Raw genomic sequence first — 20363 nt, 5'->3', positions numbered from 1 at the left:
AACTTGACTGAATACTGAGGAGGTAATTCAGCCATTTGATTCAGGTGTGTTGGACCAAGGACACAGTTGCAGGACACTGACCCTTAAGGACTGGAATTGCCCACTCCGGTCTCAGATTGAAATCAGGGATTTGTGGTAGACACTCCAATACATTGACTTTGTTGTCAATCATCTTGAATTTGAACCAAACAAAGGAGATGATTGTAGATATAGGAGAAACGGGAAAAAAATCAAAGCTTTTTCCATCTTTGGATCAGAAGTGAAGGTGGTTCAAGAGTATAAATACCTAGTCAGTGTTTCTCTTGTTGTTAGAGCGCCCCACCAACGGTCATGTTAATAATTATATCAAATTTAGACTGGGCTGGAGAAATTTCACATTAAACGAAGAACATTATTGAGAACCCTGAGCATCCTCTTCATCAGACAGTCGTACAACAACAGTGTTCAGTCAGAGTCTTCTTAAGATCTACTGTAAGACAGAGCGCTACCCACAGCCATCAGCATCTATAGTGGCTCTTTGAAGAAACCTGTATAATATGAGCTACAACAACATTTCATTTGACTTTGGGATGAATAAAGTATTTTTCAATTAAATTGAATTGATACGGAGCATCCTCTTCATCAGACTTTCATAGAGCAGGGAACCCTTCTCCTTCCTGATGCTGTTTATACATATACTTGAACAGATGAACGTGGCACATTGGGGTATCAGGGAATTGTACCCAAGGATGAACCAGATTTATGGAGGTCCACCATTCTCTCCCTAATATCTTGGATGAGTTCTTTTGCTTTTTCCATGATGTCACACAAGAAATCTGTCAGTTTGATATGTTGCCTTGAGATACATCCACAGTTCTGCCTCCATTTAACTCAGTACCACAGATTGCTTTGTGTTCGTTATTGTAATGTTTGCAGTGTAATTATGCAGTACCGACCCAATGCTTTTATAAAAAAGGATCCGTTTTATTATCAGTTTTTCATTTACATTGCATCCCAAAAGTGATAAAATGTATTTCTTATGACACAGAAGGTTGAATCGTAATCTTCATTCGTTGTTTTCCTGCTATTTCCTGGCAGAGTATGGAGAACTGTCAAACAGCATGTGTTTTGTGAAATCTCTCTGCGTTTGAGAGGTGTGAGATGCACCCTGTGTGGAAAGGAAAATTGAATATCAGCAGGCTGCACGTTGCAGTGCACATAAGTTCAAACAAAATGTAAATGAACAACCAATGATTTTTGCACATTGATCAGACCAATGATTAATTAGAGCTTATTAAAACGATGGAATTTGATTGGTTGTTGTTTTTTTCTTTTTTCAAAGTGTTTGTTTCCAGCTCTTAAATAAATAAAACTAAATGCATTTCCCATCAAAGTTCTTACTTTATTTGAAAACAGGCTTTAGCTGCAAACCTTCTCTTGGAAACAAATTTACCTGATGTGGACAAAAGGCCTTAAAGTACACCTCCTATACTACAGATGGAGTATTGGAAGGCACAAATATTATGTTATCTACACAACTGAGAAGAGTATTGAACTTGATTCTTGGAAACCAAATACTGAGTGAAAAATGTACTCAAATCAGTTGTTTTGGCAGTCGCAGAGCTGCAGTAAATCTTGAACAACCAAATTTTCACATTTATTGATGATCTTAGTTACTAATTTTATTTTTTAGATAGAGCTAGAAGCTGAATTTGGAAGGTGTTTTAAATTTAGACTGAAAGGAAAATAACTTGGAAAGTAGCGGTACATCTCATTAAAAAGTTATTCATTCCAGCAATCTAGTTTCAACAGCTTATATTAATTGATTACACAGAGTAATATATTTCAAGTGCATATTTCTGTTAATTGAGAGAATTGTGTATTATACCTGATCCTAAAATTTTGTTTGTCCTGTGTTTCTCTGTGTTGCCCTGCGATGGTTTGGCGACCTGTCCAGGGTGTACCCCGCCTCTCACCCGTCGACTGCTGGAGATAGGCACCAGCTCCCCAGTGACCCACTATGGAATAAGCAGTATAGAAGATGAATGAATGAATGAATTAATTAATTAATATTTCCAGAGTCTGTCTGAAGAGTGGAGAGGCCCACAATTCAAATTGCTTGAAGTCCGATGGGAAGTTTTCAGTCAGTGATGATTTGGGGAGCCATGTCATCTGCTGGTGCTGGTCCACTGTGTTTTATCAAGTCCAAAGTTAGAGCAGCCTTCTAGCAGAAAATTTCCTTCATGCCTCATGCTTCCCTCTGCTGACACGTTTTATGAAGATGCTGATTTGATTTTCCAGCAGGACTGAAAACGTGCCCACACTGCCAAAAGTACAAATACATGGTTTAATGTCCATGGTTTCACGGTTTGTTTAAATATCGTGAAAACATTAAATATTTTATTTTCTCTCATTTCAGAAAGTGAAACTCAATTATAATATAGATTCATTACACATGGATACACTATATCTTGGGTTTTCATTATATGTAAGCCATAATGTTTACAATTATGAGAAATAAAGGCTTGAAATATTTTATTCCATGTCTAATGAATCAGTTCAATAAGAATTTCACTTTCTAAATTGAGTGACAAAAATATTGAACTCCTTCATGATATTCTAATTTTCGTTTAGATGTACCTTTATTTCTTTCTTAAAATATTGTTTTTATTGGTCTTATGTAGTAATTTTCTTTTTAAAAAAAAGGGTGTATTCACGTCAACCACTTTTGGTCCACTTTAAATGGACCAGAGTTGGTTTCCCTGTTAGGACGGACCTTTTGTGCAGGTCTGAATACACTCAAACGAACTCAAGTGTGGACCAGACAACCAGGCTGAGACCTAATTTTTAAGGTGGCCTCGGTCCTCTTCCAAACAAACTCTTATGCGGTTCGCTTCTGCTTTGAATACAAACTGGCCTCGATCCGACCCAACTGCAGAAAACATACTTTTGGTCCGACCAGAGTTCGTTTCCTTCTGTGCAAGTATGAATAAACTCAAGCGAACCCTGGTCCGCACCAAACAACCGGGCCAAGACCACCTTAAAAAGTGGGTTTTCCGTGGCTTGTTAAATCTCTTTGGACTTAACAAGCCACGGTAGCTGGTAGCAGAAGTGAACATTGTACTGAAATCATACCTGATCAGCTGTCTGTTGCTTAACAACACTGCTAGCGGCATGTTGTGGGCCAGGGCATGCTGAGCAGGTCATCTCCTTCAGCTTGTAGCACACATACGCTGAAGGCGTTCCAAAAATAAAAATGGAACTTTGCGAAACCTGAGTTGAATTAGCAGCTCTTGACCCTCACAATGATTTTCAGCTGTAAGAACTGCAAAATATGCAGAGCAGAAATGCAACAAGCATTTAATGATAGTTTTCCTCCATTTCTGGGTCTGTGCTCTGTCCCACCCTAGTCAAGTAATAGTTCACTTGCAGTAGGTACAATGTGAAAGCGAACTGCACCAAACAAATTAAATAAAGTCCAAGAGACTTGCCTGGAGTGCAGCATGCTGTGTTTCCCCCAGTTTCTAGCTTTTAACAATACATATGGTTATTGTCGATCATCGACCTCCTGCCTAGGGTGTCCTGGTGCCAAGTGCACTGATGGACACCCTTATGCTTGAACATGGTGTTCATTATGGACAATCCGTGACTAGCACAGAAGTCCAATAACAAAACACCACTCGGATTCAGATGGGGGAGGCCATTCCTCCATATCATGCCTCTCCATGTGTCACTGTCATTTCCCACGTGGGTGTTGAAGTCCCCCAACACAATAATGGAGTCCCCGGGAGGGGCACTATCCAGCACCCCCGACGGGGAAGCCAAGAAGGCCGGGTCCATACCGCTCGGCCCATAGGCCGAAACGACAGTCAGAGACCTGTCCCTAACCCGAAGGCACAGGGATGCGACCCTCATCCACTGGTGTAAACCCCAACACGAGACGGCTGAGCTGGGGGGCAACAAGCAAACCCAGCCCGCCGCCTCTCCCCGTGGGCCACTCCAGAGTAGAAGAGAGAGTCCAGCCCCTCTCGAGGAGATGGGTTCCAGAGCCCACGCTGTGCGTGGAGGTGAGCCCGACTATTTCTAGTCGATATCTCTCGACCTCCCGCACAAGCTCAGGCTCCTTCCCCCCCCAGCGAGGTGACATTCAACGTCCTTAGAGCCAGCCTAAACATCCAGGGATTGGGCCGCCGAGGTCTCCACCTTTGTCCACCGCCCAATCCTCTTTGCACCGGTCCTTCACGGTTCCCCCTGCAATTGGTGGGCCCACCGGGGGATGGCCTCACGTCTCTCGTTCGGGCTTGGCCCGGCCGGGTCCCGCGAGGAGCAACCCAGCTACCAGGCGCTCTCCGACGAGTCCCGACCCCAGGCCTGGCTCCGGGGTGGGACCCCAGCTCCGCCGTACCGGGCGACATCACGTGTCTTGATGTAATGGTCTTCGTGAGGGTGTCTTGAATGAATAAATGAATATTTCCTTTGTTGTCGTTTTGTCAGACCTTCGACCGCATGTTTTGGACACTCGGATGAAGATAGGGGTTGAGCTGTCCATTGATCACCACCTGGTGGTGAGTTGGCTCTGCTGGAAGAGAAGAAAGCCGGACAGACTTGGCAGGCCCAAGCGGTTAGGGAGGGTCTGCTGGGAATGTCTGGCAGAGCCCTCGGCCAGGGATGTATTCAACTCCCACCTCCGGGAGAGCTTTGACCAGATTCCGGGGGATGTTGGAGACATAGAGTCCAAGTGGACCATGTTCTCCGCATGTATTGTTGATGCTGCTGCCTGTAGCTGTGGCCGTAAGGTCTGCGGTGCCTGTCATGGCAGTAATCCCCGAATCCGATGGTGGACACCAGCAGTAAGGGACGCTGTCAAGCTGAAGAAGGAGTCCTATCAGCTGTGGTTGGCTTGTGGAACTCCTGAGGCGTGCCACGGCCCGGGCTGTGGCAGAGGCAGAAACTCAGGCCTGAGAGGAGTTCGGTGAGGCCATGGAGAAGGACTACTGGTTGGTCTCGAAGTGATTCTGGCAAACCGTGCGGCACCTCAGGAGGGGAAGCAATGCTTCACCAACACCGTTTACAGTGGGGGTGGGAGGCTGCTGACCTTGACTGGGGACATTATCGGGCGGTGGAAGGAGTACTTCAAGGATCTCCTCAATCCTGCCTTCCCTGGGAATCCGCATTCCCTGGTGGAAACAGAGGCTGGGGACTCGGGGTTTGACTCTTTCATCCAGGTTGAAGTCACGGAGGTGGTTAAAAAGCTCCGCGGTGGCAGGGCTTCGGGGATGGATCCGCCCCGAGTACCTCAATTCTCTGGATGTTGTGGGGCTGTCATAGCTGACACACCTCTTCAACATTGCGTGGTGGTCGGGAACAGTGCCTCTGGACTGGCAGACTGGGGTGGTGGTCCCCCTTCATAAGAAGGGTGACATGGCCATGAACTTTGGGTCATGACCAAAAAAACGAGATCCCGGATACAAGCGGCTGAAATGAGCTTCCTCCGTAGGGTGGCCGGACACTCCCTTAGAAATAGAGTGAAGAGCCCGGCCATCCGAGAGGGGCTCAGAGTAGAGCCGCTGCTCCCACATCGAGAGGGGTCAGCTGAGGTGGCTTGGGCATCTTTTTCGGATGCCTCCGGAACGCCTTCCTGGGAAGGTGTTCCGGTCCCGTCCCACCGGGAGGAGGCCCAGGGGACGGCCCAGGACATGCTGGAGGGACTATGTCTCTCGGCTAGCCTGGGAACGCCTTGGACTCCCCCCAGAGGAGGTGTCTGGGGAGAGGGACGTCTGGGTGTCTCGGCTGAGTCTGCTGCCCCCGCGACCCAGTCCCGCATAAAGCGGAAGATGACGAGTATGATATGGTTGTTGTATGTTGTGGCTAAAATGATAGATAGATCTTCAGTTTGACCCCTAAAACCCAAAACTGAATGGTGTGATAAATATTTAGCAGTGAGAAAAAACATGAATGGCGTTGTCATTAAATCTTTTTTGTGCTAAACACACTCCCATGTTCCCAGCCCTTTGCCTTTCTTGTTAACTCATCAGACTCATCAAGATATTGATCGTGAAATTATACATTTAACCCACTTCCCATATTGTATGGGATGGGTAATAGTACACTGAAGAGAATGAAATTACGCCTGTTTTAAGGCAATAAACATTCAACAGAGACTGAAGAGAAACAATCTGTGTTGATGTTGCATCATAATAAGTCCCCTCTCTCAGCCAGTTCTTTACTACGGAGCACGCAAAGGGACATAAGGGGATTTTTTTTTTTTGCTTTTGCGTTCGCTCACAATACTTTTTGTGTTCTCACGCATAGTCTTTGCGTTATCTCGCAATACTTTGTGGGATAGTTTCCAAACCAGACAACTGCAAAAATGGAACAAACACTACACCCGTCTTTGAGGTTTTTTGAGTTATTTTGAAATCGGCCTAAATAAAAGGGATATTCAATCAGACTTAAAGACAGTTATTATACACAAGCTGTCAGACTGAACTACTGAACTCTGGACAATAATACTGCACTACACCACATTTGTGACACTTTATTAGCTTATTGCTGCTGCACGGTCTACTTTTTTTATTGCACGCCATTAGAGCTTTTGTTTTTATAGTGAGCTGAATGGTTCTTCTTCTCCCAAGCATTTCATTGCATTGTTGACTGTGTTAACCGGCACATAACAAATAAACCGTACCAATGCCATGTCAGTGCTGCTTGTGTTGCGTGCAGTTTGTCATTTGTGCTGCTGTTCCAGAATGCACAGCTATCTCAAGGTGATTAGCAACTTTTGAGAGGGAACACAAAGTTATTGTGTGGTAACGTCAAAGGTATTACGTGGGGACACAAAAGGAAAAAATTCTCCCATGTCCCCTCGCGGGGGATGTGGGGGAATAAATAAATATGGTTTAGTGATAGAAACAAACATCACAGAGCTGTCTATGAAAGGTGCGCGTCCATATTAGCAAACAATTGTATCAAACACATTTTACACAAACATGGAGACATGGCTGGAGATTCCTCCAGTCATGTCCCAAACCAAATTTTAGGCTTAAACTTTTGTAAACCATCATAAACAAAGAATATAAACAGTTTCTTCTTAAATATCTTCAGATAAGTAGCGGAATTACTGGAATCTGCATTAGCTTGACTGGAACTGAGTGAGGTAAAGATAGATGAATGAATGTAACAATGATCTTTCTAATCTTTCGTAGAAGTGTTATTTTACTGGTTGTTCTGTAGTTTTTCATATATTTGAGACTTTAAAGGCGGTTGTAGAGCTGTCGCTAATACTTTAGCAGGAAATTATCCAGTAGAGCGGTCAATTGTAAGTTGCTCTTGTTTAGTTATTAGAGCTGCTGTAAATGGCTTCTCACATTCTCTCTCTGTTTTTCTTCATTTCGCTGCATCTTTTTCTCCATGTCTGTGTGGTTAGTGTTAATGACTAAACTAGATGGAAGGAGGGATTGGTCCATTAGATGTTTGTGGTACAACACTTCTAATGGCCACGGTTGCTGTGATAAGAACTTCCTGGGAAATACATTTTTCCCTCTATTTCTCTGAGCAGTATGAAGTTAAGCAAAATTGGACTTACAGAGTTTGCTTGCAGTTTGGGTTTCTGTAATATACTCCATTGAACACCTTATTTAGTCTTCTTCTAGATTTAAAGAATCCCCTTAGACCTTCATTTAATGGCAGGATGAGCAACTTGGTGAAATACTCCATTATATAATAACAGCTTAAAGGGGACATGCCAGCAGTTGTAACTAGGATGTAGCGTTTTATTGTTTCAGTATGCCATGTTGGCAGCTATGCAAGTTGACAGAGAACAGTATAATTGTCTAACTCTTGTTAAATAAAACTTACAGTGATACAAACAGAGTACATTAATATGATACTTGAGACCATAAACTATCTTTAACACAAGTATTTTATGGGTTTCTTTGCCTTTTTTTGGTTAAAGTAGTACACCTATAGAAGTTGTTGTGGTTATAAAGGCTAGATAGCGCTACGGTGTTGGGATTAGGGGTGTAACCACTTGTGGATTTCTTCTTATTTTGCTCTTTTTGTCACACAGTTATGCCTTTTCTGTATGTAAATAGGTCTGCCTGATTCAAATGTTGTCAAGTGTCACTGCCCTCATGCTTTTTATGCGCTTAAATTGGCATGGTTGTAAGGCAATGTGGCCACTAGAGGACAGTTCTGCGTTAGCTTCAGAGTACAGAGGAAAGTTTCAGACAGCAGCAAACATTGGTGACTGTGGAGGAAATGGTGATGACGTAAAATCTCAGAACGAGAAGTCAAAAAGAGGCACAGCAGTAAGCATCGGTGGTCTGTGTTGCCGTTAAATACATCGCTTCTTGTGGATGGAGAAGTTCCACCATTTCTGCCGTTGTCTTATTCTTGTTTGTTCATTTTGATCCCACCTGAGCTTTGCTGCACCACACTGCCCTCATGATTATCAGTAGTATTGCTCAGTTTTTTGTGTTTGGAAACACATCCACAAGATTCCTGGTGATGGACTAAAATACACACAAAATTAACAAATGGAGATGGATGGAAAGCTCCATTCATATGCATCTTCTTATTTATTACTGCGCATAAATGGCCCTTTAAATGTTTCAGATTATCAAACATATTTAAATATTAGGCTAAGACAACCTCAGTGAATACGTTTATTTTTTCAGTTGATCATTTCATTTACTAAAAGAGGAAAAAAGTCATCCACACCAAGCTAGTACCATGTGAAAAAGTAACTGGTCCCTTTGTTAAATCCTGAATTAACTGCGAGTAAACACATTTTTTGAGTTCAATTTTACAAGCCACACACAGGCCTGATTACTACCTGACCTGTAGAACCGAGAAAAAAAATAAGTAGTAGTCTTGACAACATGAGGTAGGCAAGAAAATCTAAAAAAAAAAAACAGCACATCATGTCCCAATCAAAAGACAGTCAAGAAAATAGAGTGCAATTTTTATAGCCTTTATTTCTTCTAATTCTGATTTTTATAGTTCACAGATAGTGAAAAGCCAAATTTCTTGTTGTCTTTTGTTTTTAGATGTATCTGTATAATTGTTAGAGTGGCGTCTGTGTTTTTGATTGTCTGAATCGGGTCAAATGGTAGATATGGAAGAAGACTTTTCTCTGTCACTCTGGAAACCATGTTTTATATAGTAAACGATGGCTGATCCAGCTCTCTTCTACGTTACCACAGAACTTATTCCAAGTCCAAGACACAATCCCAATCCCAGAAACCTATCTACCTTGTCATGTATTCATTTTTTAATCTGGAATTTAAAGCCTATTTGACATTAAGTTCTGCATCAGCTTACAGATTTGATTTCTAAACACTTCTCCTTTCTGCTAATACATTTGTACATCACAGCTGTTGCTTGTTTCACATTACTGTTTTTTTCTGTTCACAGGGCTGTTTTTTTTGCCTCAGTTTTTACTGAAACCTAACCTGCCAGAGCATCACTCACAAAAGTAGCTCCTCTATTTTGTTCATTATAGCTGATGACTTCATTAAAACAGGGGATTGAGAATTCATTTTAGATGTAAGATTATAACCCTTAGACGTAGGCATTAACCTGCCTCCAAAAGCCATAACACTTTAAGAAAAGGTCATACTGGATTTTTCTGTTCTGAGTTCCCAGCAAAGCCAATACATTTTCCACCTATAACACTGTGGAAAAACTATTTGAATCCTTGCAGATTTGGTGTGTTTTGGCTTTGTTGTCTTATTTCAGATCAGATTTTAATATAAAAAATAATCAGAGTACAAAACAAAAAAAACAAAAAAAACTGTTTTAAAATGAGGATTTCTTAATTGATTAAAACAAAAGCAAGTCACACCAACCTTGTCCCATTTGAAAAAGGAATTGCTTCAATAACCAAATAACTGGTTGCGCCACACTTGGTGGCCGGATATTTTCCATCAGGATTTTCTGCTAGCTGCAGAATTCATGGTTCCATCAGTTACGGCAAGTCGTCCAGGTCCTGAAGAAGCAAAGCAGCCCCTGACCATTAATCACTGTCCCACCACCATGTTTGACTTACAGTATTAGTATTATTTTCCTGAATTGTTGTTTTACATTGCACAACACACACCACACACCTTCCACGTTTGTCTCATCAGTCTCAGACTGTTTTCCCAAACATTTGGGGATCTTCACAATGATTTTTTGGCAAATGTAAAAGATGCATTTCTGTTCTTTTTGGTCAGCATTGGTTTTGTCCTTACAGCTTTCCCATGGAGGCTATTTGTGCCCAGTCTCTATTATTGTTAAATCATGAACTCTTAATTGAGGAAAGTGAGGTCTGCAGAGCTTTAGATGCTGTTGGAGGAATTTTGTTGGCGACTATTGGTGAGATTCACCTCTGTTCCATGTCTTCGTCATATATTCTTCATTCCAGACTCATAGATGTCAAGTGATTTCAGGCCAGTCATATCCTTGCCTGATATTAATGTTTTTGATCCGAAACATTAAAGCACTTCCATTGACTGTGTTTAACCAAGCTCTTCCAAAGGTTGCTGCTTTCCACAGCCTGTTTGTTATACAGGGAATGTATCAAACACACTAAGTTGTACTGTTAAAAATAAAATCTGACCCCATGAGCAAGCAGATTGTTGGATTCTGGGCACATTTTCTTGTGTGCGGAAAACGACAAGAAATCGTGTGGTTGGAGTGGTTTCATTCATCATGCTGGGAAAGGCAATTAGCTTCAAGCTATTGAGCAGTTTAATGACTGCAGCAAAACACAACTGGTGAGGTAAAAAGGGAAGGAGCCCACTTAAAGCTTAAACCACAGAAAATGCCGTTTGAGTGAGCACAATGGCAAAAAGGATGGTTAATGGAACAAAAAGCATAAATATTAATTACAGGAACCGGTGAGATATATAACTGAAAGGTGTCCCTCTCTCGTTGATGTTAACACAACCTGGTAAAAATCCAGTAATTATACGTTTCTGACCTGTCAGCTGTCTGTTCAAAGTGTTTGTTCATCACAAAGACAACGACACAACTTCAACTTTCAATGAAGTGTTGGGAATGTGGAGGTTATACAATTTGTGCATATTTTTATACATTAAAATATGTAATTTATATCTAATCAGTATCTTTCTCTCTGCTCTACTTCCAAATTCAGCTCAGACCGACTGATGGATGACACAATAAGGTAAGCTTTTACCCTCTGTCCTATCTGTGAAGATGTATTTGCAACGATAACCTCTCCCACCTTCCATGAGCGTTGTGTGGGATCATGACAAATTTTACGTGGTTAAAATATGTTTTCGCTAGTGGTTAGCGTGGTTGTTTGCATCAACTATGTCAGAAATTACACTAAGTAAAAGAAAAATTTAGTACTCTACTGATATTTTGGTTGGTGCAGGGATCATGACAAATGACTTAAGAAGACGTTTTTTACTACAATCCAGGAAAAAAGATTTGACCTGCCAATACTGATTTTAGCAGATGATGAATTTTGTCCTTCATGCTGTAAGTACTCAATAATGTTTTGTATTCAGACAAGGACACAATTATTTGAGTAAGCATTTTAAACTGGCTTTAGTTGCATTGCTAAAACAGCAGAGAAACTAGATCTTCAGCCAAACTCTGAGAAATCTAAAAAAAATCTAAAAGATTGCCACCATTTTCAAATTCAGCTTGTTTTTTGACAGAGGTTCAAAACTGGAAAAAAACAAAACGTGTACAACCTACCTTCCCGTTATCTGTTGAAAGTGTTGCTCTCTCCTGCAGCCTGAATGATCCACATTGTAGAAAACAACTTTAACATCTCTGTGACTCCTCTGACTGCATCTTGACACTGCAGCACTTACATCATGATCTGGATTGGTGTCTTCCACAATATATAATGAATCAGAGTATTAAAAAAAACAGCGTGGCATGATCTGCAAGGAATATTAGCTAACTGTATAGGTAACATGGATTCATGCTCTAATTACTACTATGTTTGGTGATTATTGTTGTTTAAGGCAGTAGAACTGCTTTAAGTGCTTTAACCTTACATTTTACTACAGTCATTCACTATTAACAAATTGTCTGTACATGCAGTCCAGAATTATTCATACCCCTAGCAGATTTTAACCGAAAATTATTTTCATTCACCCAAGAAGTTTGTTTCTGATAGGAAATGACACAGGCATTTATCAAAAATAATAAAACAACGTAAAAGGAGAATCAATTTTGAAAGTAAATGTATTTACACAATCCAAGTAGTGTAATTACTGACCAGCTGTTTGCATGTTTTCACTGGTATTTTGATGATTTATCTTTGGTGATGGGGTTGAGGTCTGCAGTCCATCCTTGCCATCACCCTAATCTCTTGCTCCCGCTACAAATTCTGTATTACTGGAATTCTAATTTCCCCTCGGAGATCAATAAAGTATCTTTGAATTGAATTGAATTGAATTAGACTCAAGTTGGGACTCTGACTAGGCCACCATAACACATTAATATTACTTCGAGAAAGAAGAAACATGTTGGTTCAATTATAAGATTGCTTTAAATCGATATCTGCCAGGGGTTTAAATAATTTTAGGCTAAACTATTCGTTCATGTGGCTTCTTGCTTGTTTATTGGAAGCAGTGAGATTTGAAAGAAAAGTGATGTTTAAACACCTTTTTCTGATGTACAACACAGAACAGTGCAGCTAAAAAGATGTCGACCTCTTTTATTATTGTTTAGACAAAAAACTGTTTTCTTCCTGGAATTTAGCCTGAAGTTAAACTGAGGCAGAGATCTCCACTGATGATTATCGCTGGTTGAGGTTGCTGGAGTCAGCAAAGTGTTTCCTCCTGACTGAGGGGAACATGATCCCTAAAACACATCTCTAGGCCAATGCTGTGGACCGTACCCTCAGCAGTCTGCAGTCACAGGAGGTGCCAGGACCTCGCCCACCCGTACTCCTACACATATCACGTTCCATACGCTGAACATTTATGCAGACTTTGTTTTTTTTATTGCCCTCAGTTACAACAACTGCAATGATTTCATTTGTTTGCTTACCTTCTATGGAGCCATCTTCCTGTGTTGGGAGGAGTTTTACTTCTCTGTACAGTTTTTATCATTATTAAAATCTCATGTCCACACCTTCCTAAAAATATTACTGAAAATATTACTAGATTAGATATTTACATTAAACACAAATCATATCAGAATTAATTAATGAAAGCTGGTAAATTAACCAGTAAGTCGCATTTGTATAAAGCTAATTACCCAAACCTTAATGCATTAGTTAAGGTTTCAAAGATGGCCTTGGTGTCTTTTATCGATTGCTGTGTGTAACAGATGCCAAAGATACTCGCTGAAACTTTTCCTGCCAATTGTTCAATTGCATTTTGTCCTTTGAAACTTGCTGAGGTTTTAGTTTTGAGAGCAAGAGAGGCCCAACATAGCACTGTAACACCATAGTTGGAGATCCACAAAGAGGTTCAACCAAAATCAGAGGAATTTCTACTTGATTGGCTCTCACCAGTGACTTTTCAGGTGGAAACTCAAAGATCTAATCTTTTCCCCAGTCGGTCAACCCAACACACCTGTATTGTGCTATCACGTCACGGTAACAGCAGCACTCTAAGATGTGTCCGCTTTTACTGAGGGAAGAATCAAAGTTATTGGTCTTGCCTATTAGCGAGGTGTTTAAAACTGAGTTCAGACGAAAAACAGAGCTGTAGGAGGGAATTTTACAGGAAACTGTGTTTTACACACGTCCAGACATTTCATTGATCTTCATTCAGGCTGTAAGAGAGAGCAAGACTTTCAGCAGATAACAGAAAGGCTAAAAGGAGTACCAAGAAGTCTCCATCTGAGAAGAAACATCCGGTGTTTGCAAATGTTGGCAGCTTTTTGGAATTTCAGAGTTGATGTAAGGATCTACATTTTCTAGAATCTACACTACCATTCAAAGCTTCAGGTAGACCTTTCTCATTCAATGACGTTTCCTTATTTTTGCTACTTTCTACATTGCAGATACAAAGTAAAGACATCAAAACTATAAAGCCAAAGTACATAGAATTATGTAGCAAACAAAAAAACCCCGAAATAACTCAAAGCATCTCTAATATTTTAGATTCTTAATAATAGCCCTCCTTGTGCTTTGATTACTGCTTCAGGAGGAGTCTTTAAGGAGTTCCCAGAGATTGAAATTAAAATAAAGACAAACCATTGAATGAGTCTAAACTTTTGACTGGTAGTGTACACAACAGAGGTGGATGCGCAAAGCTATTATTAGGTCCTAAATATGTGCAAACCTGAGTTTGTGTGTGATCTGCTATTTCAAAAGCTTCACCAAGCAGGTGGGGTCGGTCACTCTGCATTTAAGGAAAGGCTCACCTATTTTTGAAAATATTTATGGAAATCACAGCCAGAGTAAACTGCTTGGAATTCTCGCAGCTTAGTTGTGAAGTAAAATTATCATCTGTCTTAACAAAAATTGGGCCTTGGATTTCACAGAACGTAAATTTGAGATTTGGTGGCTCATGACTGCACAGCCAGCACCCCACAACAGAAATAATGTTTTCTTTGAACAATTAATTGGAAATAAAGCGAATGTAACCTTAAAGTACTGATGAATGCCTCATTAGGTCAGGATCTGAAGTTTTCTGTCAATAAAAACAAGTAAAACATTTTTCCTGTCTCCTTGATCACTTGTGCGGCTGTTTGTGGCTTACGATAGAACAACTGCAACCTGATGCAAAAACACAAATTTCTCCCATCTGCTTGACTTGATGGGCGGGATTGCTCCTGGATGTATTTTGTGCAATCTGCTTTGTGAATCCGGTGCAGAACCAGTACATTTTAACAGGTTCCTCCCCTGGTATAATCTCACTGCTCACAGCAGGAATGCTAGGAAAAAATATTTTGAATGCTGTTATTATATTTTTTATATTATTGTTCTTAAATACAAATAAGAATCAGCTAAGATCTGTTTGAGCAGGTCCAAGATTTCCAAAAACTAGAGTTCAGAAAATGATCATAAAAGTTTATCATTGCATCTCTTAGAAAAAATGTTTTCAGAACCACAATTTTAACATTTCCAGTCTCATTTCTGCTTGTTTGCAGTATAATAGCACTTTAGTAAAAGGTTGCAGCCTCTTGCTCACTAATATTTGTCTCTGTCTTTAGCATTGCAATGTCTACCAAGGAGAACATGACCTCGCAGAGGGGCATGCTGAAATCCATACACAGCAGGGTGAACACTCTGGCCAGTATCCTTTAAACTCCATATGGGTCTTCCTGTGTGTGCAGGCAAATGGCTCACTGTAACTTTTCAAAGCAGATGTATTGGTTTAAAATTACTGCTGCTATTTAACAGCAGCAGTTTTTTTGATAGGAAAGTGGAACTTATCATGATGTATTGAGAAGTGACATACTGGTAATAAAGTGGGATTCCATTTGTGGTTTTCCTTAACTTTTTGACTCTCAGATCGTTTTCCAACTATCAACAATCTCATCCAGCGAATCAATCTGCGAAAGAGGAGAGACTCGCTCATCCTCGGCACTGTGGTCGGCGTCTGCACCATTCTCCTCCTGCTCTATGCTTTCCACTAACACCCCTGGTCAGATGAATTCTATCAAGGCAGGATTGTTCTGCTCATTGTAGCCTATGAACCCTCACCTCCTCCCCAGATGCCGTGCTCAGTGATTGGAAGACCCCTGAGGTTCCAGAGCAGAGAGACATTTAGTTGGTCCTGTTCTAGGACAGGAACCAATTTGGCCAACAAGTTCCCACTGAGCCTGCGTTTAACAGTGAGACAGATTTAGGGCTGGTGGTCAGTTCTTTTTCCTTCTACTCACAAGGAAAGGGAAACCAAAAGTACAAGTTAGACCAGTTTTGTTTTTTGTGGACATGCTTTGTGCTTTTTTACAAAAGCAGAGAGTAAAGCTGTCTTGTTTTAGGAGGTCAGAGGATTTCTTTCTTTCTGGTTATTTTTAATGATTTTCTTTTGGGGGGGGGGGGGGGAGACATAATTCATTGTAAACTGTAAAATGTGAAATTAATAAATTATTCATATCAGTATGTGTTTTAAAATATGTGGAATATTCGTTGCACATTTTACACAAAATTTGCATTTTTTTAAGGTATGCAGTTTCTGGTAAGGTTTTACTACCAGGACACTGGAGTAGTGCCACAAGCATATTTAATGTTTTTCTTTACGTTCACACAAGTGTTTCCGGGCATTTCAGGCATTGATCTTTTATGGCGATTACAGTGCCTCAATAACATTCATACTATGCAAACGTTGTCACCTTATTGTCATGTTATCACCACAAACCTCAGCATGATAGTGTTTCATGGACCAGCACAGTGTTGTGCATAACTGTGAAGTACAAGGAGAGGATGCATGATTTTCAAGCTAGCTTTGGCTTTGTACAAAAAAACCAAAGCTAGAAAAGAGTGAATTGCACTTGTGTGTGTATGTGCGTGTATATATGTATGTATATATATATATATATATATATATATATATATATATATAAAAATGTAGGTAAAGGTACGCTAATTAGTGACATCACACCTAATTGGGAACAATAATAAAATGAACAAATGTACCAGGTTTTTGGAATGTAGCTTATTTATTGATGCTAGTGTTGCTAAATCGGGCATTTGATTTGAATTACTACATGATTTGTTTGTGCAATTTATTCTAGACTGTTGTCGAAGCATTTCAAATGCAATTTAAGGGTTTAAATCACACCACTAGATGGCACCAAAGTCATTTCAACGCTGTCCTTGGTATGCGTCAAACATGCATGAAAAGGCAGCTTGGTTGCATTTAGATCACAAGCAATTTAAGGCATTTTTTTCAATCATAGTCTTAAAGGGGTTAAAGACCCACACTTTAATGTTATGACGAATTACAAAATTACAAAAGCTTCATAAAATATTAAACATGCTGGATGATTTAAGTTTTGTTAAATTACCTTTCTGAGACCAATAATAATAACTCCTTTATTCAGTTTTAAAGTTAGTGGCTATGGCTTATGCTGAAACATGTAACGTTAATGTGTTTGGATGCAGATGTTATACAGCTGGCACATTTTAGTTTTTTTCTTCATAAACAGCGGTAATGAGTTAAGTTTGATCTAAATTGCTGATTTGCCTGCTACTTATTGCCTCTGCCCTAAAAGTATTGTCGTATTGTTTCTGGTTATGTTGTTTTTGTCTTTAGTAAAAGCAACCCTCTATGTCTTTGTTTGTCCTGGAGTATCTACACTGTAAAAAAAAAGATTAGTTGACAGAACTCAAAATTCAAGGGCAAGAAACTTCAGGGCATTTTAAGGATTTCAACTTAACCACTTAAGTTTTGCTTTTGAGTTTGTCAGACTTTGGTTTCTTCATTTTTGTAACTGAACTAAAAGTTGTATAGACTTAAATTTTAATTCAAGTCAGTTTTATTTATATAGCGCCAATTCACAACACGTTGTCTCAAGGCACTTCACAAAGTCAATTCAGTCGAATCATACAGATTTCAAGTCAGGTACGTATTCTAATTAATCCTAACCATTGAACAGTGCAGTCAGATTCAGTTATTTATTCAAATTGGTTAAAATGTTTTTCTATCTAAGGAAACCCAGCAGATTGCATCCAGTCAGTGACTTGTAGCATTCACTCCTCCTGGATGAGCATGTAGAGACAGTGGACAGTCACTGGCGTTGACTTTGCAGCAATCCCTCATAGTGAGCATGCATGTAGCGACAGTGAAGAGGAAAAACCTCCAGCAGAACCAGGCTCTGTGAGCAGCCATCTGCCACGACCGACTGGGGGTTTGAGAGAACAGAGCAGAGACAGAAAAAGAACAAAGAAGCACTGATCCAGGAGTACTTTCTATGCATAAGCTTGGAAGATCCCCCCTCCAGGAAGGTGTCACAGGTAGATACAGAATCAGGCCAGGTTTAGCTTCTAGGAAGAGAAAAGAGAGAACATACAATAAAAGCTGCAATAACAGCAAATAATGCAAAATTGGAGAGTAATATGAGAATGTAACTATAAGCTTTATCAAAAAGGAAGGTTTTAAGCCTAGCCTTAAAAGTAGACATGGTGTCTGCCTCACAGACTAAAGCTGGGAGCTGGTTCAACAGGAGAGGAGTCTGATAACTAAAGGATCTGCCTCCCATTCTACTTCTAGAGACTCTAGGAACCACCAGTAAACCTGCAGTCTGAGAACGAAGTGCTCTGTTAGGAACATATGGAACAATCAGATCTCTGATGTATGATGGAGCTAAATCATTAAGGGCTTTATATGTGAGGAGGAGAATTTTAAATTCTATTCTGGATTTAACAGGGAGCCAATGAAGGGAAGCTAAAATAGGAGAAATATGATCTCTCTTTTTAATTTTCATCAGAACTCTTGCTGCAGCATTTTGAATTAGCTGAAGGCTTTTAACTGCATTTTGTGGACATCCTGATAGTAACGAATTACAATAGTCCAGCCTTGAAGTAACAAAGGCATGGACTAGTTTTTCAGCGTCACTCCTAGACAGGATATTTCTAATTTTGGCAATGTTCCGGAGACGAAAGAAGGAAATCCTAGAAACTTGTTTAAAATGGGATTTAAATGACATGTCCTGGTCAAAAATAACACCAAGGTTTTTTACTTTATTATCAGAGGTCAATTTAATGCCATCCAGGTTAAGTGATTGACTAAGCAGTTTTTTTTATAAAGACTCCAGTCCAAAGACAACAACTTCTGTCTTGTCTGAATTTAGACAGACAATTTAAAGTCATCCAAGTTTTTATGTCTTCAAGACATGCTTGTAGTCTAACTGGTTGGGCTCATCAGGATTCATGGATAAGTAAAGCTGAGTATCATCAGCGTAACAGTGAAAATTGATTCTATGCTGCCTGATAATTTGACCTATTGGAAGCATATACATAGTAAAGAGAATTGGTCCCAGTACTGAACCCTGTGGTACTCCACAATTAACCCTGGAGTTTAAAGATGATTTATCATTTACATGAACAAACTGGAATCTGTCAGACAAATAAGATTTAAACCAGTGTGTTCCCTTGATCCCTACAGCATATTCCAGCCTTTCTAAGAGAATATTGTGATCGACTGTATCAAATGCAGCACTGAGATCTAACAGAACCAGAACAGACACAAGTCCATTATCTGAGGCCATAAGAATACAGGTCCTTCTCAAAATATTAGCATATTGTGATAAAGTTCATTATTTTCCATAATGTCATGATGAAAATTTAACATTCATACATTTTAGATTCATTGCACACTAACTGAAATATTTCAGGTCTTTTATTGTCTTAATACGGATGATTTTGGCATACAGCTCATGAAAACCCAAAATTCCTATCTCACAAAATTAGCATATCATTAAAAGGGTCTCTAAACGAGCTATGAACCTCATCATCTGAATCAACGAGTTAACTCTAAACACCTGCAAAAGATTCCTGAGGCATTTAAAACTCCCAGCCTGGTTCATCACTCAAAACCCCAATCATGGGTAAGACTGCCGACGTGACTGCTGTCCAGAAGGCCACTATTGACACCCTCAAGCAAGAGGGTAAGACACAGAAAGAAATTTCTGAACGAATAGGCTGTTCCCAGAGTGCTGTATCAAGGCACCTCAGTGGGAAGTCTGTGGGAAGGAAAAAGTGTGGCAGAAAACGCTGCACAACGAGAAGAGGTGACCGGACCCTGAGGAAGATTGTGGAGAAGGGCCGATTCCAGACCTTGGGGGACCTGCGGAAGCAGTGGACTGAGTCTGGAGTAGAAACATCCAGAGCCACCGTGCACAGGCGTGTGCAGGAAATGGGCTACAGGTGCCGCATTCCCCAGTTCAAGCCACTTTTGAACCATAAACAGCGGCAGAAGCGCCTGACCTGGGCTACAGAGAAGCAGCACTGGACTGTTACTCAGTGGTCCAAAGTACTTTTTTCGGATGAAAGCAAATTCCGCATGTCATTCGGAAATCAAGGTGCCAGAGTCTGGAGGAAGACTGGGGAGAAGGAAATGCCAAAATGCCAGAAGTCCAGTGTCAAGTACCCACAGTCAGTGATGGTCTGGGGTGCCGTGTCAGCTGCTGGTGTTGGTCCACTGTGTTTTATCAAGGGCAGGGTCAATGCAGCTAGCTATCAGGAGATTTTGGAGCACTTCATGCTTCCATCTGCTGAAAAGCTTTATGGAGATGAAGATTTCATTTTTTAGCACGACCTGGCACCTGCTCACAGTGCCAAAACCACTGGTAAATGGTTTACTGACCATGGTATCACTGTGCTCAATTGGCCTGCCAACTCTCCTGACCTGAACCCCATAGAGAATCTGTGGGATATTGTGAAGAGAACGTTGAGAGACTCAAGACCCAACACTCTGGATGAGCTAAAGGCCGCTATCGAAGCATCCTGGGCC

At 40.6% G+C, this 20363-nt stretch overlaps 1 protein-coding gene across 1 annotated transcript in view; it reads left to right on the top strand.

The window, feature by feature from the left end:
* Nucleotides 1–17185, top strand: part of gosr1 (golgi SNAP receptor complex member 1) — a 38782-nt gene extending 21597 nt beyond the window's left edge. The window contains exons 7-9 of the mRNA XM_047392189.1: nucleotides 11120–11149; nucleotides 15118–15200; nucleotides 15419–17185. Of these exons, the coding sequence (XP_047248145.1) occupies nucleotides 11120–11149; nucleotides 15118–15200; nucleotides 15419–15543 (238 nt within the window). The 3' untranslated portion in view covers nucleotides 15544–17185. The remainder of the gene's footprint in view (nucleotides 1–11119; nucleotides 11150–15117; nucleotides 15201–15418) is intronic.
* The last annotated feature ends 3178 nt before the right edge of the window (nucleotides 17186–20363 follow it).

This window comes from Girardinichthys multiradiatus, chromosome 18 (assembly GCF_021462225.1).
Source record: "Girardinichthys multiradiatus isolate DD_20200921_A chromosome 18, DD_fGirMul_XY1, whole genome shotgun sequence".
Lineage (NCBI taxonomy): Eukaryota > Metazoa > Chordata > Actinopteri > Cyprinodontiformes > Goodeidae > Girardinichthys > Girardinichthys multiradiatus.
This window is presented reverse-complemented; position numbering and strand designations above follow the sequence as displayed.